This window comes from Sorex araneus, chromosome 6 (assembly GCF_027595985.1).
Source record: "Sorex araneus isolate mSorAra2 chromosome 6, mSorAra2.pri, whole genome shotgun sequence".
NCBI classification, from domain to species: Eukaryota; Metazoa; Chordata; class Mammalia; order Eulipotyphla; family Soricidae; genus Sorex; species Sorex araneus.
Genome location: NC_073307.1, coordinates 24,250,625 through 24,278,147, shown reverse-complemented (window position 1 = coordinate 24,278,147; position 27,523 = coordinate 24,250,625). Strand labels below are relative to the sequence as shown.

Here is a 27,523-nt window from a genome sequence, read left to right as displayed (position 1 = left end):
AACTGGAGAGGCTGTCCAGGAGAGCCAGGGGGTTGTGGTTTGTCTTTGATAAGTGGAGAGTAAGTGGCCAGGGAAGGAAGGAATACTCCACACTGAAAGAGCTGAAGGGTGTGAAGAGGACGCCAGGACTCAAATGGGGTGGGAAGGACCAAGTCCCAGAGATGGGCAAGAGGAAAGAGCAGTGGAAGGCAGGCTCAGGGTGGGGTCTCTGCACAGGCAGGCATGTGTGTCTCTCTCTGGTGACCAAGGACCTGGCTGCACCAGTGACCTTATTCATTCACCCAGACTATTCTCCAGTATGGATTTGGCCTGGTAAGAAAACATGTTTTCTCCTCGCGGACAAAATCACAAGCATTCAGATACTGCAGACAAATTAAAATTTATTGAGACAGACAGAAATGCACCTACTCAGGACTACAGTTAAGCATTTACTATTAACCAAAGAGTCATGTTCACATTCCAGAGAAGTCTACGTGGAAAAGCATTCAGAATTCACTAGGTTTTGCTACTTTACTACTTTGTCTACAATAGGGACAACGAACGAACGGACACTCAGGGGTAGCGGCTCTCACTACAATGCTGCACACAGAACAGGGACGGACACCAGTGACTCTGAGAAAAAGGTATAAAAAGACCAAAACCACCCACTGTAGAAAGGGCTCTTGATGTTATTGTACAGTGTGGCCAAAGGAAGAAAACGACAACCAATGTGATGGCATCTGGGAAGGCCAGGGGGCAGACCTGGGCAGACAGTCACGTCCGTCACCTGGCAGGCGGGGAGGGGAGGAAGGAAAGGGAAGCGGATATAAAACCCTGAATGGAGCATTAAGGTATCCCCATGCCTGGATGATTGGCAGATGCAGAAAGACGCTGGGAGGGCAGGCGACCATGTGGAAGGAAACTCGGGTGGGATGCCAAGGAAATGGTACGAAATCCAAGGGCCATTTGTGAAATCAGAGTGACACTTTTCATCAAGAGTTTCCAGAAGGAGTTAATTGGTGATAGATCCACTCAAGACCTGTCTCAGTGTGGGATTGGATTAGCACAGTAGGAGTGTTTTGTTTTTTTCTTAAAGGACTCCTGCCAATAAAAAACCAGAGGAAAATAAAACTTCTGCTTGTAAGGATAAATAAAAAGTCTCCTCTGAGTCCTTCAGAAGGACGGAAGTTGCGTGAGAAATTTCCCGCTGCTACTCAGGGGGAGGCCAGAGAAGTGATGATGGCATCACTCCTGGTGGGGCTCCGGCCTCCGGAGGCTTTTTATTTAATATTTTAATGAATCAAAAGATCTTCTTGGAAGATCTCTGAAAATGAACATCTTATTACCTTACTGGGATTTAACTACGGAGCACTCTTCTCCGTCATTAAGTAATGTTAAGGATCTTCAAGTGTCATCTTAATTTGACACTTGTCATAAGATAATTAGGCAAATGAAAATCAGTGGTTCACTTCCTAGAAGTTTCTCTAAGTGAAGTCAATTTGTCGATTTTAATTTGTTCTCTGGTGGATTCCTGTGAACTAGGAGGAGATCGTAACAATGGTTTTTCTTTGATGGTCTAAAAGGGAGGCTAAAATTAAAAAAAAAAATCTTCATTCTTTTATTACACTATTGTAACTTGGGGAGCAATTAAGCACCTGTATTCTAAGTTATAATTTTGTGCCTGGTGCAGGTCCTGGTCGGCAGGAGTGGGTGCTTCCAGGCACGTCCAGTCCCAGTTCAGACTCACTCTAACCACCCGGCCACTGCCCAGCCAGTGCAAGGACTGGGAAATGCTAGTTGTAGGTGAGTCGAAAGATGCCGTTAATTTGGAGTACGAAATTGGTCAGCTGCCCTGTGATCCGGGTTTGACTGAATCTATTTTTGCCTGAGTTGCTGTGGTCTTCCTGTGGGCTGGCTAGAGCTCCTGGGGTAAGGGAAGTAAACCAGTGTGGGCCAGAGGGCCTGGCGGCTGGCTAATGAGCGCTTCTCAGCAGGTGGGAACCAGGGGGCCAGGTGAACTGAACCAAATGGGACCACTTTGAAGACTGCTCTTTGGTAGCTGGGTGGGAGGGAGGAGGGATGGGCAGCCTGGTCAGGAGCAACGACCTCCCAGGTACAGAGTTGGTGATGCTGTCAGATTTGAAACAAGAGTCGAATGTGTCAACTTGGGAAGAGGGAAGGCCAGGGGGGAAGGGCTTTCTTCCCGAGCATTGTGATCCTAGGGTGGGTGGAAGAGGGCTGGCTCTAAAAGCCCCCCACCCCACCAGCTTCCCAAGTTCTGCTGCATGGTCCTTTCCAGGCTCTACCTGTGGATTCTTGACAAAACGATGAGTGAGATCCAGGTGGACCCTCATCATGAGCTGTGGCTAGAAAAGGAGTGTGGAGCAACATATTTTAAAGCCTGGGGCGCACTCCTCTTTTCAGGAACCTGTGGTCCCGTTGACGCTTATGTGTACATGCCCTCAAAAAAAGCCCTTGATTAGGTCCTGTCGGGGGTGGGGGTGGAGCCTGCAAGAGACAGGCCTGCTGAGGCCAGAGGTGGGGAGGGGGAGACTGGAGGGAGAGCCAGAGAGAGACAGAGAGAGCAATGGCTTGGGACGCCACCCACATGGGAGTCACATGGCTTCTGCAGGGCTGTGATGCAGGCGGAGGCTTAGCCCAATCAAAAAGGCTCCCAGCAGCTCCGCCAGGGCAGAGAGGGGGAAGCCCCAGCCTGCAGGCTGAAAGTGGTGCCGGGTAGTGCAAAGCAAGGGTTCTGATGGGCACGTCTTATTTGAGAGATTGCCATTCGAGTCTGGACAAGCTGACAGGTTGGTAGATTGTTTTTCAGATGAGGTGTAAGGAGCTCCCCAAATGCTTTCTCCCGGAGGTGTGTGAACCGGTGTGTCTGTGGCACACACTGGCATCCACACACCGCTGTGGAGCATCACACCCCCAGAGGGACTCCTGACTGAATTAAGGCTGTTGTTTGTGGGAAGCCAGATCAAGTGATGTGAAGAACGTATTTTTCAGAATAAAACGTCAAGGGGTGGGCTGGGGTGGCAGGAGAAAGGGGACAGTGTGGTGTGTTTTCCACGACATCTACAGGACACAAGAGAAGCACTTAAGACACCGTAAGGCCGGGAACCATGCTGTAATAACCACCGGTGTGTGGACGGGGGGCCGTCAAGACGGGGCTTGGACATATAGAGGGTGGGGGGTGGAGTTGGGGGGGGCTCCCTGCATTGTCAGAATCCCACAGAAATCACATGCTTGGTGCAAAAAAACCTTACGGAAGGCGGCTTGAACGGGGCCCGCCATTCCCCTGTCTGAAAGCAAAGCGCGACCCCCTTCTTCCCACCCACCTGCTGTGCAGAGCAAGCCGGTGGCCAGAACAAGAGCGCGTGCAGACCCTCGGAGGCAGAGAGCCCGGGGGGAGGCGAAGCCTGGCCCGCCACGTGCTTAGACGCGGATGCGGGGACAGGAAGCAGGGACTTGCAGTTCAGTACTGGCCCGGGTCCTTCCTCCCGGCGGGCACTACCATATGTACCCCACCTCGTCCTCTTTGTCATCATCCTCATCCTCGTCATCCTCCGTCACCGCCCGGGTGTGTACCCGCAGCTTCCCCAGTGTGTCCTGGGGCTGCCGCTCATCCTCCAGGTCATCCAGCAGGACCACAGAGCCGCCGCTGCCAAAGTCCCCCGAGGTTTCCTGTTCCTCTTCTGCAACAGGCAGGATGAGATGGGCCAAAGGGAGGTCACTGTCTGCTAATGACCATGCGCCCACCCGCACGCCCCTGCGTGTGACCCACCCCTGCCATTTGCATTCTGAACGTGACTCAGGGGCTGAGGAGCACAGCTGGTTCTGATGAATCCCCGCCAATTCTTGGGCCTGGCCAGACAGTGAAAGCAGCCTGGGTTGCTTTCTCTCAGCCTGCAGAAGCTCCTGCCATGTCCAAAACCTGTGCCTCAACCTCTGGGCCCTGACTGTCCCTTGGAACTCTGGCTCTGCTTTCTCTCCAGCTTCCTCAGAGTGACCCAGTCTCTGCTGTGAAAGCACTCCCTGTTTGTGACTCGCTGGAAGCCACAGCCACCCCTCACCATTCTCCCCCTCTGCTCGGGGCCTCAGCGGAAGGCCTTACTCACCACAGCTCACGGCACCCTGCTTCCTAGAGCCGGCCAGCTCATTCCCGTATTTGTCCACGCACCAGCATTGACCAGTGCTGCCGTGGCACTGCGTGGCTTTGTAATATCCCTCCTCATTACATCGAGGTATGAATGCTCCTGGGGGAACAAGAGGACCAGTTAAATCTTAAATCGGGCCCTGCTGATATCACAAGAGGCTCCTGCCCCCAGCAGTAAATGACAATGCCTCCAGTTTTGCCAAGAGAGAATTAGAATGCAACTCTGCGCCAATTGGGCATTGAGTTGAATGTATATATAGCTTAGAGATCTGACATCTATAGGATAAGCACAAGTTAATACCACTCATCTATTCATACCAAAACAGAAGAAAAATGCGTTTGGGCCCTTGTGATGAAAATTCCTGTGACCCTTCACCTTGGTGCATGCTATAAGGTAGTGTGGTTGCAAGCCTTCTGAGCCACGTGCCTAAGACCTAGAAGTTTCTCTCTCTAACCATTGTCCCTTCTCTCACTCCCTGCCTGTGTGTTTTTCTTTTCTTGTCTGTGCTTTATGTGTCAAATAAAAACACCATTGTTAAGGAGATTTTTTTTTTCTATCTCTTCTAGGGGATTTATGCCTTCGGTTTCATATTTGCATCAAGTTCATTTTTGTAACTGGTATAAGATACTGTTTTTAGTTTCACTTTTTTTGTATGTGAATATCCAATTTCCCCTGTACCCTTTATTGGAAAGACTATCTTTTCCTCATTGAATGTTCTTTGTTCCCATGGCAAAGACAAGCTGACTATAAACAGCTCTTCTTAGAATTTCTGGGGAGGGGTGTTCCAAAAACATTTTAGAATTTTTCTAGTTCTGTTTTTAAAAGAGGATACTAGAATCTCAGTAGGATTGTCTAGCTCTATATAAATGACCAGGATCAAAGATAACTTTTCATAAATATTCTTAACATTTTATGGTATGTTATGGTATGTGTATCTCAGTTTTTCTTTTATTCTCTTCAATGCTTTTATAAATGAGGTCAGTTTCTTTGATAGTTCATTGTTTTGTCTATAAATTCTGCAGAATTTTTAACATTAATTTTGTTTCCTAGAGCTAGACTGTATTTGTTGATTACAGCTAAACCTAATTTTGTGGAATTCTTTTGTCTTGAATAGATGTTCAATTTTGCCACATGCTTTTTCTCTGCATCTATTGAGATGATCATGTTTTTCCCTTTCATCATATTGATTAACGTATGCTGAATCATCTCTTCTAGTGATCCAGGGTGAGTGCTCTTTGTAAGGTGCTGCTGAATTAGGCTTACTAGAACCTAATTAATGGAGAGGTTTTGTATCTATATTTATCAGAAATATTGGTCCTCGCTTTCTTCTAGTGTCCTTTTTTTGACTTGGATATCAGGATAATGCTGACCTCATAAAAATATTAGGGGGGAGGTGGCAGTGTACCTTCTTCTTTGGCTTTTTCGATGAGTTTGAAATGGATTGTAGTTAATTCTTAAAACGGTAAGCCTTTCTGGTTATGGGCTTTTCTCCATTGGGAGATGTTTTATTGCTGATTCCCTCTCCTACTAGTTAGTAATTGGTCTATTAAGATTCTCTATTTCTTCTTGATTCAATAACTTTTTATTAACACTCGAGAAAAACATGATTTTTATCCTTTATATGCCTTTAATGACATAAATTACTGGCAGCATATTAAAAAATATAGCTTTGCTTTCCTGGAATCAGGAATGACACATTGTTATGAGACACTACTGATTCAATTTGCTGATCCTTTTGTATCTATGTTGCTAAGTGATACAGGCATATACTTCTTCTGTTTCCATATCAAAGCAAGTTATTCATAAAATGATTCACTTAATTCTGTTTTTGTATTCTAGACTTTTTTTTTTTATAATGAAATGAGAATGAGAATCTCTTCTGCAGAGGATCTCTTCTCATAAGAAGTATTGTGGGTTAGAGCTGGGGCTTAGAAACCTCTGCAGTCATTTGGGGGGCATGAGAGTCTCACTGTTGACATTGATTTCTGTTATCTTAACCATTTTAGAGTGGTCCTAGGATCTCATTCCTGGGACAACTTGGGAAAGCCAATTCTTGGGCCCCTGTCAGAGCTAAGAGTGCAGGTAACAAATTGTGTTCAAATGAAGTCCCCACCCAGTAATTCTGATGTGTACTTGAGAAACACTTCACTGTGCTTGGTTATTTTTTACTCTAAATGCGTATGATATGTTATTCTTAGAGCTTTTTATCTTTACGTTTCACTTTTTGGTACTGTGCTTGCATTAATGCTCTCTTTGGCTAATTCTATATAGAATGTGGGATTAATTTTGAGGGATGTGGCTCAGGGGTGGAGCACTGGCCGCTTGTGAGGGCCTAGAATTGGTTTCTCATATGGCCAAAAATAACAGCAAAACAGAATGAATGTACTGATTTTGATCATTTTTTTTTTTTTGCTTTTTGGGTCACGCCCGGCGATGCACAGGGGTTACTCCTGGCTTTGCACTCAGGAATTACCCCTGGTAATTCTAGGGGACCATATGGGATGCTGGGATTCGAACCCGGGTCGGCCGCATGCAAGGCAAACGCCCTACCCGCTGTGCTATTGCTCCAGCCCCAGATTTTGATCATTTTATCTTTTTGAGATTTTGTTTTGTGGAAAATCTGTGAACGAAAATTTAAGATGTAACCCATGGTTATATAAAATATATGTTTGTGAATATTAATTATTTGAACTACAAGTTTTATGACTCTGCAAGTGCCAGTAGTAGTCTGCGTCTTGTAATAAATGAATCTGGTTCATTCACGGTTATTGAGATGATAGATATTATAGAAGGAACATTATAAGTTTTTTCTCCTTACAGTTTTCTTTTTGAAAACCAAAAATTTAATCCATTTTCTCCACTATGCTTTTTTAGTCTGAAATTCTAGTTTGCTATGAAAACAGTTTTAATAGATAATATTTATTTAGATTTAACAAGACATCTTATTTCTTTTCATCTTGATTCTTTGTACACACAATAGAATGGCCATTAGGAAATGTTTTAAATTTGAGGTATTAATATTATCTACATCAACCAACTGACAGAAGCCTCTGTTTATTATACTATGTCTTTCTAGTCCTGGATTTTATTTTATGGACTAAACAGAAATAAGGCCAAGGTTTTGACCTGACCCTTAAACCAAACCCTGTCACTTAGGAGAGTCTGTGTATGCCCCCAGTTAGCAGGCTGACGCACTTAGTCTACTGAGTGCTGGTCCTCATCAAGATGCAGCAGGTGCTGTTTGTTCTAAATCTATAATGCAATAAGATTACTACTTTTTTTCTAAGTAGGCAGTAATTATAACTGATTATAATTTGTTTTGACTCAGAATGCTTGCGAATACACATTTATTAGTTCTCCCCATGTGGAAAAAAATAATTTGTAAGCAAATAAATGGCATCTTTATGAGTCAGCTTTACAATTTGTGCAGGTCAGGGTAGAGCAAGTTGGACCAGACCAAGACTGTGGAATTCTGAGTTGAGCTGGGTGATCACCCTGTGCCCTCTGGCGCAAAGCTCTTTTCAATCAAGGGGGCAGTAGAGACAATGCTGGCCCCTAATTAAATAACCTGAGCTGTGCTCAATATTACAAGAGACATCGATGGTTTAATTAGTGTTTAAATGAGTGGTAAGAAATTGGACTTACCCAACAGACTCTTCCCCTTGCTGAGTTTCTGAATCCTGTTCATTTCATTCTGGCAAGGGAGACCTAAAAAGTAATTTATGAAAGTCAGTTTCCAGATGGTACAGGATATAATCTCTAACAATTGGCTTCAGTCTTGATGTGAAATGTAGACAATAACACACCTGGGGGTACAATTACTCCATATGCCATTTCTGTGCAGCAAAACAAATCCAGGTTATTAGTGTTACTAATTTAAAAAAAAAAAAAAAACCATGAGTTGGGGTAAGGCCTTGCACATGGCTGGTCTGTTACCACACTGGCTTTGCAACCAACTCTGAGTCTCCTGGCCTTTGTGGACCAGGAACCACGAGGATCCTAAACACCACTCAGGAGACTCCACTCCAATACCATGAGCTGCTTAAAATAGTGGCTACTATTATGCAAACAGACTTTTTCTTTATAGAAATGACAGTCAAGCGGCCAGAGAAATAGTACAGCCAGCAGGAAGGCCACTTCTTTTGTTGGCCAACATGGATTCAACCCCCAGCATTTCATATAACCCTCTGAGCTCACCATGACTGACCCTGAAGCACTGAGGGATGTGCTCTCCACTTCTCTCCCACAAGAAGGGCAGTCAATTATCTGCATGTCAGACCAACCAAACAGAAGGACAGTGACAAATAACTTTCGTCTTATGGGGGAGGGGGGAGAAGAAGAAAACAAGAATGGGTGCTTCAGATCCTATAGTTTACAAGCATGGGAAACTAAAACTCGCCGGTCGAGGGACAGGTGTGAATGAAACTGTAATGACCCTGCGGATTCACTGCCTGCCTCGCTCCTTGCCACAAACACAGTTTTGATGACTTCTGGCTTTCAGAGTAAAGGAGAAAGATACAAAGGGCAAGCAGATTTTGCTTTTTGCTATGTCACTGGGCACTTCATCTATACCAAGGTTTAGTTTTATCTTGGCAACTACCAAATATGACAGGCTATAGTCCTTTCCCTAGTGTGGAAATTATCTTTGTAATATAGAAGAGATATCACTCTGATTCTTATGAGCACTGAGTTAAACATGAAATAACGAGTGTCTAGTTATAAGATCCCCCTCCCTCAAATTGTCTTTTCTTTCTTTCTTCCTTCCTTCCTTCCTTCCTTCCTTCCTTCCTTCCTTCCTTCCTTCCTTCCTTCCTTCCTTCCTTCCTTCCTTCCTTTCTTTCTTTCTTTCTTTGCTTTTTGGGTCACTCCTGGCGGTGCTCAGGGGACCATATGGGATGCTGGGAATCGAACCCGGGTCGGCCACGTGCAAGGCAAACACCCTCCCCGCTGTGCTGTCGCTCCAGCCCCCTTATGTTTCTTTTTAAAAGTCTACTTAAAGATAAGGGAGAAAATGAGTCCCACTAAAAAAGCACTGCAAGGAAAACAGAGGAAAGAACAAGACAAACTCCAGATGGAGAATTCATAACAGAAAATGTTTGCCGCCAAGCAGAGGAGAATTATCAAAGATTTCCCTAATCCACCAAGGATTCTTCTGTAGAAGATGAGACTTTAATGTCTATGTACAAAGGCTCAAGGAGAAAAAGACATAGAACACAATTAGCAATGAAGGTGGTATTTGAAATCACAGAAGTAATGTGAAAATGTCCCAGTAACTGATGAGACCAATCAAGTGTTTTCATTTCAGGGCTTAGGAAGAGCATACCATATCTCAGGAAAAAACAGTAGAGACGAAAAGATTCAGGGACCTACATTTATCAAATAATTGTCATAGATTTTATGGCAATTTTCTTTCCTTTCAAAGAGTCGGATGTGACCATTATGCAGAGAATAATGATTAAAAATGCATATTAAGAAAAGACAAGCTTTATATGAGGAACTTTATACTTAGCACCTTTGTTTTCTGGTATGAGAGAAACACAAACACTTTTCAGGATTGAAATAGCAAAATCCCAACTACAATAGTTTGAGCTTCTCAAACTTAGCATATAACTATCAAAGCCAGTTAATAAGTAATCCTATTACATGAAGGACTGGCAAGCTACCCGTAGCATATTTGATATGCCAAAAACAGTAACAATAAGTCTCATTCCCCTGACCCTAAAAGAGCCTCTAATCGTTGGGAAAGACAAGTAAGGAGAGGCTACTAAAATCTCAGGGCTGAGTGTAATAGAGACGTTACTGGTGTCCACTCGAATAAATCGACAGACAACGAACGGGATGACAGTGATACAGTGATACCACATGAAAAATTTGGTGGAGGGGTGGGGGAGCGGGGAACCAAATAGGCACCCTGAGCCTAATTGTAGAATATAGACAATTTAACCAGAGGAAAAGTACCTATAGCTTACAGTTGAAGGAGCACTTTGGAGAAAAATTTAGTAATCAGGAAATAATAAACACGGATATCAAATAGAACTCCCAGAACAGGGAGGGAGTGGGTGGTAAACTAATAAAGGAAATAACTTAGGAAAATGAGAGGCACACAGAAAATAAGCAAGAACTACAACTAAAGAAAGGCTCAGCTCCTGTTGGTGGTAGGCTTTGGCTGGGGGTACAGTGGGGACCTCAGCATTGAGTAAGGATCATATGCCCAGAGAGACAGCAAGCGAATAGCTGAGCACTGGGATAAGGTACCTGATTCTAGATAAATCTGGCCATTATTTGGCACTGATTTACAGATATTGAAAAGAGAGAGAAATGAAACATAAACATTTAAATGGAAGAAGGGGGAAAGCATGACTATGATTTCATACCTAAAAAAGTCCGTTGAACCAATTAGAACTGTTACTAGAGTGATGATTTGAGCACAATGAAGGAATTATTCATTGTTCACCAGTGAAGGAATATAATGGGGGGAAAACTATTTTATTTACAGCAGCTGTAACCATAAACACAAAGGAAATAAACTACCTGTGAGAATAAAACCTAAAATTTTATGTCACTGTTTAATACATGGATCTTGTTTTCCGATAAACGGATTTATGATTATCTGCTTTTGATTCTAAAATGTGTCAATGAGCACTGTATAATGGAAAAAAAGTTTTCATTTGTAAAAGTTGGAAACATATAAGCACAAGCATAAAAGAAAGGTAAGGAAAGTCTGAAGTAGAAATGAGAAAAGAGAGGGTGAGCCCCACTTTTAAAAACAGCGAGTGGATTAATGGAACAGATAGTACATAAATCATGGAATCCATTTTAACTCCAACTGCCATGTTGAGATTCTGGGGAGGGTTGCCGAACATAGTCTGGCTCAGAGACTCCATTTGCTTCTCCCCAGCAGTCTTCTGCATGAACACTTTATAGTCAACCATAAAGGCTTTCTAGTCAGGGGGTGCACACGGGGTGGAGGTGGGGGTGCTTTCCCAGTTATACTCCAGCCTTCTAAGCTATATCTCTAGTTCTCTGGCTCCAAGAAAAATGAACCCAAGTTTTGAAACAAAGAGACCCACGCTCAGACCACCAGTTGTTGTGTAGCCCCAGATCCTTACTCAAACTAAATGCATGCTTCGTCAATAATAAATGTCAATTTTACATATGATAGAGAAGTTAGAGGGAGAAAGGTGGGCTGGTCAATAAATGCCATGGGGTATTTGGAAATTGGGACTGGAAATGTGAAATAGTCCACAACAACAACCAAAAAGGTGCTAATAGAAAGGTACTGACAGATACTCAAAGCCAAGGATTCCTCTAGTGTTTTTTAAAGTTGGAACTAATACTGCCTCTGCATCTAAAAGGTCATAAAAAATAAACCATGGAGAAAGTTGACTATGCTTAAAATTAAAATTTCCCCCTAGTAAAAATGAACAGTCAGGAGGCAGAATTTACAATGCATATTACTAGAACAGTTCTAAAGGAGAATTATTAGAAAATTCCTGCTAAACACAAACCAAAAATCATAAGACCTAATAGAAAAAGTAAAAAAAATGCACATAAATAGACATTAGCAGGAAAAGAGTGCTTAAGACATAATTTCATAGCCCTCAACATGGCAATTACTACTAAGTCATGGTGCTCCATGGAAAAAATAGGCTCTTGGCAGGGGTGAGGGGGAAGAGAGATAGTACAGCAGGTAGAGCACTCGCATGTGGCTGACACCGCATGATGGTCCCCCAGCATCACCGGGAGTGACCTCTGCACTGCAAGTGTGGCCCCAGAATGACCAAAGAATTCTACAACCATTAGAAGCAAACTAAAAGTACTGCTCAGCTCGCCAGCCTTCCTTCTCCCCGCGTGTCCGCCCCTCAACCACACTTTAAATGCTTTCTACCTAGTAATCATTCTCCTCTCCGAGTGGGGCTCTGATGCCTGCCTGTACACCCTAAGCTACACTGCACCCTGACCCGAGCTGCAGCAGAGCTTTCCAGGTCTTCAGGCCAAGGTGGGATGCTCCTGTGAGGCCCTCAAGGGCCCCAGGAAGCTGAGAAGGAGGGAGCACAGCTGTGTGGGAGCCCCAGGACGACTCGAAGTGGTGGTCCCTGTGGCCAGGGGGCCTTCTCCTGGGTTAGAATCCCCTGCAGGGCCACTTCCTTGTTGGACCCTGCTTTTCATAAATGTCTTCTCAGGCCTAGCCTCTGAAGTTACTTAGAATATATAATCAGAATACTCCGGTCTGAGCTACTCAGTCTAAATCAGTACTTGCCCCTGGAGAAGGGGCAAGTGTCTTTCTCCAAAGGGAACATGAAGACATAATGGGCAGTATTTCTCATAGCAAGAAACCCACAGTGACCTTGAGAAAAAGCTGAACCATAGCACGGTTACCAGAGTTTCCTACAGGAGGGCTGAGATAGGGCACTAAGGTATCAGGCTTCAAGAGGTCCCTAGCCACACCCATGCACAATAAGAACAGAGAAAGCCAGGCTGCCCCCAGAGGTCGCCACCTGCAAAACCTTGGCAGGTGATGCTGGTAACGTTCCTCTGAATGCAGCCTTAGTGGAGGCGCTGAATTAAGCCACTCCGAGACTGTCCTCTGAAGTCGGAACCCTGCGCCTGGGTTGAGTCTTGAACACACTGGTACCCAGAGTCTGAGTCTTGCACTATAATGAGGAGCGCCTCCAATTAATCAGTGTAATTCTACAGGGTATGCCTGCTTCACAAGTGAAACCTCTACCTCCATCTGCCGGAAGTTAGCACTCCCTGCGGGAGGGCTGGGCCTCCTATTATACTGGACTGTGCTTGTGGGTTTTCTAATGGAGCATGTTGAAAGTGTGGCCGACATGCAAAGAATCTGGGAGTTTGCTGTCAGCCTGTGTGCAGCCCGGGGCCCTGCCCTTCATCTCACCTCCAGGCTTCTGGAAGCAGTAGCACCACTCATTGTTGGAGAGCTTGCCATCCTTGAAGGAGTCGCAGGAGTTGAACAGAGGTTTGATACAGGGCTCATACTTGTCCAGGTAGATGGCGTTGATCTCCGAGTGGTCCAGCAGGAGGTCATAGTTCATGTCCAACTTGTTGAACATCCAGCCCAGGGAGTCCTTGCAGATGGGCAGGATGCTGGTGTCAAACCCTGCCAAGGGAAAGGCTGGGCTCAGTTGCTGCCCCCAGGCCTGATCTTCTCCTGCCTCTGGCCCAAGGCTATTTCCTCCTCAGGGCACTAGAATTGGCCAGCCCCCTCTGGGAACCTTGTCTTTCTTTAATGAAGCCATTTAAAGCACGCAAAAGCAACATTTAGCATTTGAGGAAAATAAGTTCTACAGGGAACAAATCCCCAGTGCTAATTTATCTGTGATGTACATAGTGGTATTTTTCTTTTTCATTTACTGGCTTGTTTCAAACATAGGGGATGCCCAAAAGGAGCACATATTCCAGGAACAGGATAATGTAGAATACCAAAAGCAAGGCTTTTCTAAGGGAGAAAAAAGCATTTGGAGAATCAAAAAAAGAAAGAAAGAAAAGTAAAAACTACAGTGAAAAGGAAGGATGGCAGTGAAATGAAACTACATCTCACAATTCCGAAGTCCTGATTATATCCCAGAGGACTGTCCCATCCACGCTGCCTGAACATTAATGGGAAAACAAGGCAGGTAGCTGCCTCTGCTCCCCCTCTTTCCTGCAATCCCCTCCAGAGATACATGGAATCCAAATTGACTCAGACAATAATTTCTTTCTTATTTCCCTGGGGGAGGAAGGGTAGTTTTCTTAAAGAATTATTTGTTTCCACAATAGAAACTGCATGCACTCGAATAATAACACTTTGCTTAACACTTGGGATATTGAGTCCTACTGCAGACAGACCCCCGAGAAGACATGCCCCAAATCTAAAGTTTGCCTTTCTCTCAACATCCAAATCACAACATAATGTCAGGTTATAATCCCCTGTGCTGGATTTATTTTCCTAGAATTAGGGTGATAAAAGCACTCTCATGTTACTTAAGATCCTCTTCTCCGCACTTTATGCTAAATTACCTCCCTGAATCCTTCCAACAGTTCTGTGAGATGAAGCTCTCAACTCCACTTCAGAGATGGAATCTGCTCAAGGTCAATAACAGTGCAGCTGAGTCAAGCTCTGACTCAGCTGTCTTGACCCCACGTCTCCCTCACATGCACTTCCTGTCCTGGAGCTGCCCCATAGGTCAGGGTGCCACGACTGGCATGGGGTGACCTCAGAGGGGTCCTGGGTTGACTACTGGGAAAAGTTGAAACCTGGGAAGCCATTTAAACATGGCCATTTTATGGGGCCAGAACACTAGTAAAGTGGGTAGGGTGTTTGCCTTGCATGCATCTGACTCAGGTTTGATCCCCAGCGCCCCATATGGTCCCCCAAACTTGCCAGGAGTGATCCCCGAGCATTTCTGGAAATACCCTCAAAACAAACAAAAATATGGGGCCAGAGGGATAGTACAGTGGGTAGGGTGTTTGCCTTGTATGGATCCCCGACTTCCATATGGTCCCCAGAACCTGCCAGGAGTGATCTCTGAGCATGACTGAGTCAGCCTTTGAGTGACACTCTGTGGATCCAAGCCCCCTCCTCCCATTAAAAATTGGCCATTCTAGAGAAGTGGCATCACTGGCTCCAATGAATTGGACCAAAGACATATATATGTATATGTATATGTATGAATATATATATATAATGTATGTACATATATATGTATATATATATATATATATATATATATATATATATATGTTGTTGTTGTCTTTTGGTCACCCAGCAATACTCAGGAGTTACTCCTGACTCTGACTCAAGAATTACTCCTGGCAGTGATCTGCGGACCATATGGGATGCTGGGAATCAAACCAAGGTTGGCTGCATGCAAGGCAAGTGCTCTTCCTGCGGTGCTAACACTCTGACCCAGGACCAAAGACTTTTAGTCTTGTCCCAAAGCTGTGGCTTTATGAATCCATGGAGTATCAGTTCTCTAGGAACTGAAAATCATGCTGGGACTGTGAGCTGGAAGACAGATCCTGTCCGTTCACTTTCATCCTTTCTTGGGAGTCAGTAGCTTCTTGACTCTAATAGTTTAAGCCTAGTAACACTAATCACCGACTCCCTTGAACGCTTTACTTCATCCTCTCTTTTCCTACCCTAAAATTCCCTGGCTTTGTGCCTCCTTGGACCATGTTGTTTGAAATTTTTTATTATTTTTTTTGGGGGGGTAGCGGTGTTGTCACACCCAGTGATGCTCAGGGATTACTCCTGGCTCTGCACTCAGGAATACTCTTAGTGGTGCTTGGTGGACTGAACCCCGGTCGGCTGCATGCAAGGCAAACACCTACCCGCTGTCCTATTGCTCCAACCCCTGTTAGGATTTCTACCTGACACCGTGGGCCTTTACTTGCAGCACTGTGACCAGAATAGCTGTACTTTGCTTTTTCAGTTCCTTCCTAAACTCTGAGTGTGACACTCACTGGCCTTCCAGATGCCTCCCCAGGACCCCTGCTTGCTCAGCAGGACGTGAGCTAAAGCAGAAGAGGGCTGCAGGCGCTGGAGCTGCCACTCTCCTTGGCATGATCCCCAATCTGCATGTGGTGGATCTGGAACTGGATTAAGTCCCCAGAGGCAGAGGATAAACCCTTACCTACCCCAGTCAGAGAAACAATCCCCACTCCAGACCTACCAGCAGGCTGGGGATATAGCTTTCTCTGGGAAACCCACTTCTACCTGCAGAGTCAACTCACCCACCCATAACTTGTTTTAAGCCATGAAGCCCTGTTCTCTGCACCTAAAGAGAGTCTCCAAGAGCTGTAGAGGGCCCCATGCGCCTGACTGACCTCTGTCTTCCTGCCCCAGTGGCTGCTAGTTTGCTTGTTCGGCAAGTCCCAGGAGAAGTCAGAGGAGTGGGTAGATCTGCCCTATGTCTCCAACCCCAGAGAGTTGTACTCTTTTGAAAGAAGACTCTTCTATGTCCAGAGACCAGCAGCCATCCCTTCCCTTTTGGTCAACACCCGTGACCTTCACTCATAGCCCCTTGGCGCAAACACTGGCCAGGTCCCTGCAGCAGCTCCATAGGGTCCAGGTGCGTTCTCACTACGGCAGAGTTTCTCCCTTCAAGTTTAAAGATCGTTCCCTTTAAAAATGTATTCCCTCTGAAGTCTGGGAACAGTTTTTGAAATCATCCCCCTTTTTAAAGGGCATAATGTGGTCTCATCTCTGATGGAAGGTCATGACTGAACAATCTCTAGCAGGATGATGTCCCCGGGGACTGCTGAGTGAAAGAAGATAATTTACTCCGACACATTTGTATAGAATATTCTATGTAATAGACATCAATTCTAGGAGATATTAACATTTTAGTATTGGAGCAAGAAATCTCCTCCTGCCTGACTCCCACAAAGCAGCTCCAAGCTGGCTGTGCAGGAGTCAGAAGATCACGCCCACCCCACACCTCTTTGGAAGGTTAAAGCAAAGAGTCACCTATATGCAGGGGTGGAAGGTGGAGCCACGATACTCACTGTACCCAACAATGTATTTGTGGGGTTTCAAGGTTTCCCCACTCTGAATTCCTGGACTCCCTCCCTCTTGTGGCCTTGGGCTGATCCAATTGTCATTGCTTTCAGTCCCCTTCACTACCGCTACTTTGGGGTTTCAAAGCTAAAAACCTCTTCAGGGACTCAGTTTGCTTCTCACCCAGGACGGTCTTTCACAGTCTCCCCGGGAGCCTGCAGGGAGCAGGTCAGCACACTCACCTGCTCCATGAAAAGGCTGTTCAGAAGGACCAAGAGAAACCTGGGGATAAGTTTCCAGAAACCCCCATGAACTAACTGTCCACGGAGTCTCAAGCAGGTCCAGGAGGAATGGAATGAAAGCCCTTTGCTTCTCCTTCCCAGAAACACAACTGAGACAGCCGCTCAGGTAGGACACTGAGCTCACAGCAATAACACCACCTTTCCCAATGCTGTGACATAATTATCCCTTGGATCAATGTGACTCCGTGGGCACCTATTATAAGGGAAGAATGAACAATCCCAAGGTAAGGGGGTCATGATGATTTGGGCTGAAACCAGATGCCACTTAAGCGCTGGGTCCTACCCAGCAGTGGCCAATGTCCCATCTTGCCTATTTCGTTGAGCCCAGAAGCATTAAAATCCTGTCCCAAAGAGTGTGGGATTGGCAGTGGGTTGAGGCAATGTGTTTTCTGTTTTGACAAAGCCATGTCAAACCGGCTAGGCAGGAAGACTGGGGGAAGAACCTGCTTTATGTGGACAATGATGGTGACTAGCCTTTCTAGGTGGGCTGGCCTGTACTTCCCCACTAACATACAAGGATGGTGGCCTGCTGAGTGGAAAAACAAATGCGGTCTGACTAATGGGTCACCTGTGATCAGAGAGGTCTACAGAGCTGCTTACAAGAGCTGAAGACCAGGAATGCACTTCACAGTCCAAACTGAAGGCCAATGAAGTAAGTTACATTGTATCCACACACTAAGATTCAGTGCAGCTACTACAAAGCTAAATTAAAACATAGGTAATGTCTTGCTAAATGATATGTCATAAAACCGTATATATAGACACACATTTTCTTTCATATGTTTTTCTATGTTACAAGGGGAAAAACAACATAATATGCTTCCAACTATTTAAATGATGAACTTACTCATGAGGTATACACTTTAAAAAGTTTCTCAAATAAAGTCTATATTAAGCATGTGACAACTCTACAGCTGACTTTTTTTTTTAAAAAAAAAAAAGGGTGGTATTTTTTTGATTTGCAAGTACTTTCCCCTTCCTCCATATTTTAATATTTTGGAAAATGGGTCTTATTAAAATATAGTACTGTCTCCCCCAGCCCGAGAGAGCTGCTGTGTCAATGGTGTCTAGCTGAGAGAAAGTCACAGATGGGCCAGAGCAAAGTGGTCTTACTGCCTTGGGCCGTGTCGGGGCTGGTGGGCTTGATGACCCTGTTGGCGTCCTCGTGCAGGGCTCCAAACCAGTCCTTCAGCCGGGATGCCAGGCTCCGCAGCTCCTTGTCTGTGCAGGCTGTGGAGAAGCAAACGAGGTACGGTGAGTCCCAGGGCCTCCTTACACTATCTCTGCTCTCAGCAAGCTGTGCCAGCTCAAACCAACTTCCCTCTCCAAAGAGCCCCTTGGTCCACTCCGAAGCCCCCACCCCCAACGACGCTTGCCCTTACAGGCAAAGCCAGTTAAAGCCTGGCAGGCATCACTGTGTGGAACTGCCTCCAGCTCTGAAAGCCACTCTCAGAGAGCACCCACGGCGCCCGTCTGGTAGCCGGATAAAGCCTGCTACTGCAGCAGACCCTGAAGGTCCTCTTTGCCACTAGCTCATGCCCAGAGAGTGACACCTAGTAAGAGGACATGCTCTTAGATGTCCGCGGCGGGGGTTGGGGGGCTTTGTTTCAGCCAAGGTTCAGGCCTGTGGACTTGTCCTACTTTTTCTTTGGCTTTCAATGGGCATATTTTACTTCCCCCTTCCACAGCTTGCCTCTTCCTGGAGTTCTTTTCATTAGCAAGCCCATCTGCAGGCATGCAGCTCATTCGTCAGGCCACGGCAGAGTAAGGCAGGCAGAGGGGTACTCCAGGGATGACAGTCCAGATGGATGGACACACAGAGGGGACGAACTTGGGAGAAGGAGAGGAGGGCATGTGAAGAAATGAGCTGAAAACTATCCCCGATCTAGGAACTGAAGCTTTTTCCAGGGTCCAGGAAGAGGACCCTGAGTCCAGGAAGTGAGCTCTGTCCAGGAGACTGAAACCCAGCAATGCAATGAGTATATAGCACCTGGAGACACAGGCGTGAAGAAATATGATCCCCAGAAGCCCAACCACACTCCCAAAAAGACCCCCAATGACAAACTCCCCCAAATGTGCAGGCTAGTCTTATTGCACCAAGTTCTGAATAAGTTCTGAACTTTGCAAGACATTTCTGAACATTCATGGTGCCTACAATGAGATGGAAATTAAGGTGGAAAATCCCAGTGCAGAGACCTCCACAGCACCCTGCAGTTCTCCTGGGAAGCCACAGGACAGCCAAGAACAAGAAACCAGCATCGCCAACCCTCAACCCAACCTTCCAGCCTGACTGGCTCCCCAGAAGAAAACAGCATCATCCAGAGCCTATGCCGGCTTTCCGCCTCTTCTTAGCCAGAGGCCTGGGGGTTGGTGGAGAACAGAGCCAGATGCCCGAGTCCTCACGCAGGCGTCCAGGTCTGAGTCTGGCTCTGCCCAGTGGACACGCTGACAAGGAGCATCTTCCTCAACAGGATCTCTGGGTGCACAATTCCTGACCATCGCCTTGCTTTCTCCTGAGCCTCCCACTGTCCAGCTGCTGAGTGGCTGAGCAAAAAAATCGCACTGAGCTCACAGTGGTGCTACACAGATGCAAGGTTCAGTGAAACAGCTCCCAGCACTGTCAGATCATAGGAAATCCATACATTCGGGTTCCCCTTCCCATATCCCTCCTGACTGCATAACCTCTGACACTTTGAATGGAATGCTCCATAAAACCCTGGGGAGCAGCTCTCCTGGACTTCCTGGGTGTGACAGGCAGGGCTGAGTGTCGGAGACATCTCAGAACCTGCAGCTGCAGTGCGTGCTTGGCTTCTCCCCAGTGGGAAAGCTCCGCGATGGGGCTGGGGGGGGTCCCATTCTCCCACATGCATCTCCCCAGCACTCGCCACACAGGCAGACATCGAGGCGTGGTTCACAATACAAGTGAGCGAAAGGAAGCCCAGAAGAAGGAGTGCGTCAGCCACAAGCTCCCCGAGTGGGGTCGAAGCAAACCCAACCCTCAGGGCTCTGGTATAAAGGAAGCACCTGCAAGGCTGCTAGCTGGGGCCTGGGGCGGTGTGGGGTGCCCAAGCCTTAGCCACAGAGGCTCCGGGGTTGCACCCCCAGAAGAAGGTGCCACTGAGTAGTCACGGGGCTTCCTTTGAGCAGAGGCTGGTGTGGCTGCACCTGGCACCTCACTGCAAAGGATAAGGGGAAAGCCCAGCACCCAGGCAGAGCCGGGCCTGGCACTCTGGAGCTCTCCCACTGGACTCCGCCTGGGTATCTAGAAAATGTGGACGAAACACAACTGCAGGTATAAACAGAGCACACAGAGACTCTGAGGGAGGAGGGAATCACTTTTTCCATCTCCCCACCCCTCCCCCCTCAGTGCACAGTGCTGCTCATTTGGATTCAGACTGTGCAAGCCAGGTCCAGGGGTGAGAGCAGCCTTCGAGGAGGCAGGGCAGGACTCAAGGCATTGCTGGAGTGAGCAAGGTGGGGGAGGTGCAGGGCAGCCAGGGCGGGGGCAGAGGGGGGGAGGCAAATGGTATTCATTAGGATGTGTGCCCGAGACGTTAGCCTGCTAGCTTGATGGGGAAGGGGAGTGGCTTTTTCTGTCATTGTTGTGTTTTGCTCAGGGTTTACCCCCACGCCGTGGTCTGGGCTGCTCCAGGCATCTTTTGGGGGGTCCATGTGGCACTGGGGATTGAATCTGGGCCTCCTACACGTGAAACAGACACAGTGACCCCTTGAGCCATCTCGCCAGGATTGATTTTTGCTGTTGTTGTGGGGCCACACCCAGCAGTGCTCAGTGCTTATTCCTGGTTCTGTGCACAGGGATCCCCTCTGGAAGGGCTCAGAGGACCATCCTGAGTGCTCGGGGTCAAATTCTAAGTCAGCTGCCAGCAAGGTAAACACCCTACCTACTGTACTGCCACTCCAACATGCCAGAGTAGTCTTATTTTTCTTTCTCTTACTGTGATGCTCAGGAGTTACTCCTGGCTGTGCACTGAGAAATTACTTTTGGTGGTGCTCAGGGGACCATATGCGGTGCCTAGGATGGAACCTGGGTCAGCTGCGTGCAAGGCTAATACCCTAGCCACTGTCCTATCGCTCTGGCCCCTGGGAACTGTTCCTTAATTGAGAATCCACAGCTTGGCTCTGCGGAACTGTCGGCCACAATCCCGCGCTGTCTCTAATCCTCTTCCAGAAAGCCAGCCAAGGGGCAATGAAGAGCTGGTGAGAAATTTTGCATACTATAGTTTGGAAAGCAGAGAGGCAGGAAATCTAAGCCTCTCTGGAAGGTGTCCCTGTGGTCAGTGACCCACTTGTGCCAAAGGTGGCCACTGTGAGGAATATGAGAGCCAGATGAAAGAGGAGGCTGGGGAGCAGTCAGGAGACAGAATGGAAACTGGAGGAGAGAGATAGGAGAGACAGAAATTCCATGTTCAAATGAGAGAAAGAGAGAGAGAGAGAGATGAGAGATGAGAGAAGGAGAGAGAGTTGAGAGAAGGAGAGAGAGGAAAAGGGAAAGAGAAGAGAGAGCGGGGAGAGAGAGACAGAGGGTGAAAGGAGAAGAGAGAACGAGAGGAGAGAGATGGGAGAAGGAGGAAAAAGAAAAGAGAATGAGGAGGCGGGTGGGGGGGAGGGGAAAAGGTGATTATCTCCTACCTGCCCAGGCTGTTTGACAGTGGCCAACCTGACACACAGGCATCAGGTGTGATCCGGAAACTCAGCCAGGGAACCAATTAACACTAATCCTCTCAGAACTCAGGAATTCTTTCACCTCAAGAGCCAGAGGAGAGACACCACCCACCACCTTTCACAGAACTTCGAAGCTTAGTTCAGGGCTGTGGCCGAAGTGAGTATGAAAGCCTTCCAGCGGTCAGCATAGTTGTGCCAGCTACAGTGAGTATGAAAGCTTTCTAGCAGTCAGCGGAGCTGGGCCGGAAGGGAGCTGTGTGGGTCAGGACGCAACACGTCTCTGAGAAATGGAACCAGTGTGGCTGTTTCCCTCAAACCTCCACGGTGCTCCTGGGTGCTGTCATGAGTAACTACTGCATCAGAGCACACCGGTCCAAGTGTTGGCAATTAGCACGACTGGGTCTGCGATCAGCATCCCTTCCTTGGAGCAGCCGAGGAGTCTCTGGGCTGAGATGTGATGCCAGGCTGCCTGCAAAGCCGCCACGTCCTTGGATGCCAAGGCGCTACCCCTGCTAGACCCGAGTTTGTCATGACTCAGATGGCCGAGACACAGAAGGGGAGGACAGAAGTTTGTTTCATGGCGATGAGTGCAGGGATCGCCATGGGTCGGGGAACTCTAATCCATTTGACAAATGCTTCAAACACAGAGGCTGCATTTAAGCTCCCCAAAGTACACTTCGAAGTATCAATTAAAATCTTGCAAGATTAACCACAGTCAGACCCAGACAGCAAAAGGGAGTGCACAGTACAGTTCACATGGGAGCAGGGGATCTCTTACCTTCTCCCAGCCTGTGTCAGTATAGATGTTTGCCGTGAATCCCATAGCCAGCATGGAGAGTCAAGGTCTAGGCACAGTTTTCCCCCAGCCCCTATCAGAACATCTATGGCTCCTAATTACTTGGGACCCAACAGTGGGTGGGTGTTTTTTAAACCTTCAACCACAAGGATGTTACGGTCCTTGAAGTAACATTGGTTATTACGAGGGTTGCTTTGGCCTTGTTCAGGGCCTGCATTCAAGGAATGGCACCATCGGCTTTCAGAGAGCCTGGACACAGACAGCCCCTGGCCAGTGCCCTGCCCTCCTCCTGGACAAGGCTGACCAGGGGCTGTCTCTGTCTTTCGTTTGCTCATCCACAGAACCAAGGCGTGACCAGGCTGGCTCCCAGCAATGCAAGGGGAGCTCCGCACCCAGTGGTGGTGTCTCTGATATTCTGTATTTGTGGACGCCATGGGGCTGGGGGGGCTGGAGCAATAGCACAGCAGGTAGGGCATTTGCCTTGCACGCGACCAACCAGTGTGATTCCTCTGCCCATCTCAGAGAGCCCAGCAAGCTACCGAGAGTATCCAGCCCGCATGGCAGAGCCTGGCAAGCTACCCGTGGTGTATTCAATATGCCAAAAACAGTAACAATAGGTCTCACGATGAGAAACATTACTGGTGCCCACTTGAGCAAATCGATGAGCAATGGGGTGACAGTGACAATGGGGTTCAGTGGAGCCACCTCATGGAGTAGATTAGGAACTAAATACATATTCGAGTTACTTTTGTGCAAACTGACTGCCGGCACCATCCAGCCAGGAGGGGCTTCTCTGGTCTTCACAGGGCAGGCAATGGCTCCAGACACACGTGCCCTACACTGAGCTGCAGGGATCTGCTTGTGACCCACGATTGCAAAAGCCAGCCCAGACACCAGGGGCAGGCTGTGGGGCCCTCTGGCATGAGATGGGGTGCCTGTCGTGTGGGATCAGGCCCCATCCCTCCCCCTAAACACCAAGAGAAAGGCAGGGGGCCCCGTGGAGAAAAGGCGAGGTTCCTGGGTCTGCCCCCCTCAGCTCAAATCCCCACCGCCCAGTGTCTAGATGATCAATTCTCACACCCAAGTCACTGCCCTTCTTTCAGTCAGTTTTCCCATCTCTGCAATGGGGGCAGTGACAGTATCACTCTCACGAGGGTTTTTCGAAGATTTACTGCAAAGATGGAGCTCTCAGAAGCCCCCGGGAGCCACAGCCCTCTCGGCAGGGATTCAGAGGCAGCCCCGGGCCCCTGAGACTGAGAGAGACAGTGCTGCTCCCCCATGAACACCATCACGCCTCTCCGAAGGGATCTGTAATGCAGCTACAAGGCAAATCTGCCATCCGACCTGGACAGCAGCCCAGAGTCTTGAGCCAGGCTATGTCTGTGCAGAGTAGACGTGTTTTCACAGGTAATTCCAGCCCTTCCTTTCCCCACCTAAAACATCCATACATAGATGTGCGTGGAGTAGGCACTGCTTGATCTGCTTTACAGAAAAATAGTCAGAGCAGCCAGGGAACAAGGGCCCCATTATTTGGGGGCTTGCTAATAAAGTCCTTCTTAAAAAACAATCTATGAAAGAGCTTAAGATACTGGCATTATACTTAGAAGAAGATGAGTTAAAACTAATTAATAGTACAACCTACAAGCTAAGATGGATAAATTTCCCTATTAAACCCATTAAGGCTATTCTTAGTAACCCGATTCGAGGAGACTTTAATGTTTCCCTTGGTTCTAATGATAATCCTTCATCTGCAAAAAGAAATACATTTCGAACTTGCACAACATTTGTAAATGTGCACTTGCCGAGTAACGCTTATTTTTCCCCCTGAATAATCTAGAGCAGGATAAAATAAGCTTTTAAAGCTTCTGATAAAAACCCATAGCCTTATGTACACTCAGAGGGAGGTGGTGGGGTGGGGAAGGGAGGGGGGAGTGACTAAATATGCAAGATACTAGTTAGAAATGTCAGACCTGGCTCTCGCCAAACCTCTTAGGCATTGGGCAAGCCTGTCCCTGGGGCAGAACTGCCAGTGGTGGAAATCAGCATGGCACAGCTGGACGAACTTTACAGTCTCAGCCGATGAAAACTCTCAGCCTACTGAAGAGGGGCAGATGGAATGTCTGCAGGTGACTCTGTCTCTTGGTCCTATGGAGGGAAGGCTTCCAGGAGGAGGACACGGAGCCAAAGGGTATATGCAGACAGAACAGGGAAATGGTGGTTATTTCCTCCAGGCAAGTCTTTGGGGGGCAGGGGTGGGAAGGGACTGATTTATAAAGCTTACATATACTCAAGATTAGCTCCGCTCAAATTAAACACACCAACCTCACCATAATTCTGAGCTAAATCATAAGCATATGTGAAAATCAAGCATACCTAAACCTGCACATAACATCATCTACATCTACATGTCTTTCTAAAGATACTCTGCCATGTCACACCCTCATATGCATATATTTGTCTTGAGAAAGCATCCCCGACCAGGCACCATTCCTTTTCCATGACTCAAAAACTTGTATCTGCAAGAGGTTTTCTTTACAGGAAACATACTATGGGGTCATGTCAGTAAGATGACCCTCCCCAATACCTGGTGGTTAGTTGTGTCATGTCTAGTGCATTCCACTCAAGTGTGAACACATGGGGTATTTATTAATGCTCTGAAATTTCTATGTCTTCCAATACTAACGAATCTATGCATGCATGTTACATTTTAAATATATGAAATAAACAACATTGTTACTGAATAGGGGCAGAAAGCAGCGAAGGATTGGTAGAGGGCCTTGAGCTGAAGATTTAATATCTGGGCCTCCTACATGTGAAATAGGCACACTGACCTCTTAAGCCATCTTGCTAGGATTGATTTTGGCTGTTGTTTTGGGGTCACACCCAGCAGTGCTCAATGCTTATTCCTGGTTCTGTGCTCAGGTATTCCTTCTGGATATCTGACTCAGACAGCTGTGGAAACTGAGTCTGCCTCCTTCTCAGTGTAGAATGTCGGTGTAGAATGTCATGGGAATATGGGTTAACAAGAGGGATGGAAGCCTTTGGCAGAGATATTGTACAGAACGTTAGGTCTTTTCTAAGACTTCCATGGAGGAAGCACTTTCACCATTTTCCAGTCCTGTCTGTACACCCACCTTTGCTAGGGCCAACCCTAGTTCAAGCCCTAGAAGCACTGTGGTCTCTGGGCACTTCCTGGCATGGCCCAACACCTTTGTATCCTCCCAAAGAGACGACTGGAAGCCCCAGATCCATGTCAAAGGCTCTAGCAGTACCTTCAAAGGGTGTGAGAGTTTCAACTTGGGGCTGAACATGAAAAACTTCAGTAGGAACTGAAGCCAAATGAGAACGGTCATGAAGAGGCCTGGCCCAGAGACAGACTGGCTTTGTGACTTCTGTGCTCCCAATAAACAGACTGTTTAAAGACCAGAACAAGTGAAGTTGGCTCCAAATGGGAACTGCCTCCCTGAAACTAACGGCACCTTATGCTGTTCCAAACCCTGCTGGTTCAGTATTTGACTGACAGTTCGTCCCACCCTTCAAGTTATGTCACACACTCTAGTTTGGTCTTCCCTTTAGAATGATGGAACATGATGACTTGGCATGAAATGTAGACGGCTGCCAAGCTTCTGGGGACTGCCTTGGGGCGGCCAGAGAACCTGGTGAATGGCACCCAGAAGACACGACAGCATATTTTATATTTCCAGTAATAGTCATACTTGATCTCAACTGCCTGCTTAGAGACTCAGTATCTCACAAGGCCTATGGTGAGAAAGCTAAATACCTACTCCTCCTAAATATCATCAGCAGTGTAAACAGAAGACAAAACAGGAGATTTTATTTCCAAGTCATACAGGTGATGTAACCCTAGATTTGAAAACCATGACAGAAGCTACTCGGGTGGAAGTAGAAAAAGGTCAATGTGGACCCATTAGCAAATACACACTGTATGTCTCCAGTGGACAAAGGGCTCCTTCTGAAGGTGTGGGCCTGGATTCCTATTCATTAAAACTAAGCAATCTAGATTAAGAGAGAGACATCCTCCTGGAAGCAAACCAGCCACAAAGGAAGACAAGGTGGTGGGAGTGGCGGGGGGGGGGGGTGGCTAGGGCAAGCAGGCATGGAAATGCCAAAGTCCTTCCTGCAGACAAGAGGCTCACTCACAGGTATAGCCACTGGAAACAGTGTGAGCTCGGGGGTTCAAACTGAAGAGTCCTGCCTTGTGAGTGGCCATTTTAGCAGGAAGCCATGTGTCACCTTGACTAATGGGAACATTGTTGGACTGTGATGTCTGTGAAGACAGACGGGGCTTTTTGCAGGCCCACAAGATTTGCCTGTCAGCAAAGTCGAACTTATCCAATTGTGTTTCTTTACCAAAGTAGGAGTTACATGATTAATGGGGGAAAAACAGAAGGGAAAGTTATAGGAAAACACAGGATGAACAACCACAGAACACTCAGCATTCACGTGGAGAGATGAAAAGTGGACCAAATACCATCCCCCTGGATTAAAATGAAGCCATCACCGTTATAAAACAAGACAGTTAAACAGTGCAGGGGAAGCCAGAGATGCAGCTCAGGAGAGACCCAGTGAGCAGGTAGATTCCAGGGAAGGAGCAGAATGAGAAATTGAGTTGGTGAAAGCAGGAAGGCGGCAGTTTCTGTGGGAAACACAGTCTGGGAGGAGAACAGCGGAAATGAGAAAAGTGAAGGCATGCAGGGGAAACAAAGGCAGCATTACTCGGGATTAGTGAGTAAATGACAGCTAAGGAGGAGAGACAGCAATTTGACAGGCATAGAGGAAGCCTCGGAAAACACAAGAGAAAACAAAGGGCCAGGAAATATTTAAAAGATACTTTATTATGGTATCCCTGCACTAAAAAGACACAGAGAGAGCCAGGGGAAACCTGCCTCAGAGGGTCGATACCAACTTCCATTCGAATGAAGTTATTGGATTTAAAGAAAAGAAGACGTATTGACAAGTGGCAGAAAAAGTATCCCGGCAGCTAGTGGCAGGGGACAAGACACAGGACTGCCCTTGATTTCAGAGGCACCTCCAGCAGAATCAGGAGGAAAAAGTGGTGCTGGGGGGTTTCCCTCCA

At 47.0% G+C, this 27,523-nt stretch overlaps 1 protein-coding gene across 1 annotated transcript in view; it reads right to left on the bottom strand.

The window, feature by feature from the left end:
- Nucleotides 1–360: 360 nt before the first annotated feature.
- SPOCK1 (SPARC (osteonectin), cwcv and kazal like domains proteoglycan 1) overlaps nt 361–27,523 on the bottom strand; it is a 447,720-nt gene continuing 420,557 nt past the window's right edge. Inside the window, exons 7-11 of the mRNA XM_055141942.1 lie at nt 18,060–18,176; nt 13,042–13,263; nt 7,788–7,850; nt 4,104–4,241; nt 361–3,680 (exon numbers count right to left, since the gene is read on the bottom strand). Of these exons, the coding sequence (XP_054997917.1) occupies nt 3,496–3,680; nt 4,104–4,241; nt 7,788–7,850; nt 13,042–13,263; nt 18,060–18,176 (725 nt within the window). The 3' untranslated portion in view covers nt 361–3,495. The remainder of the gene's footprint in view (nt 3,681–4,103; nt 4,242–7,787; nt 7,851–13,041; nt 13,264–18,059; nt 18,177–27,523) is intronic.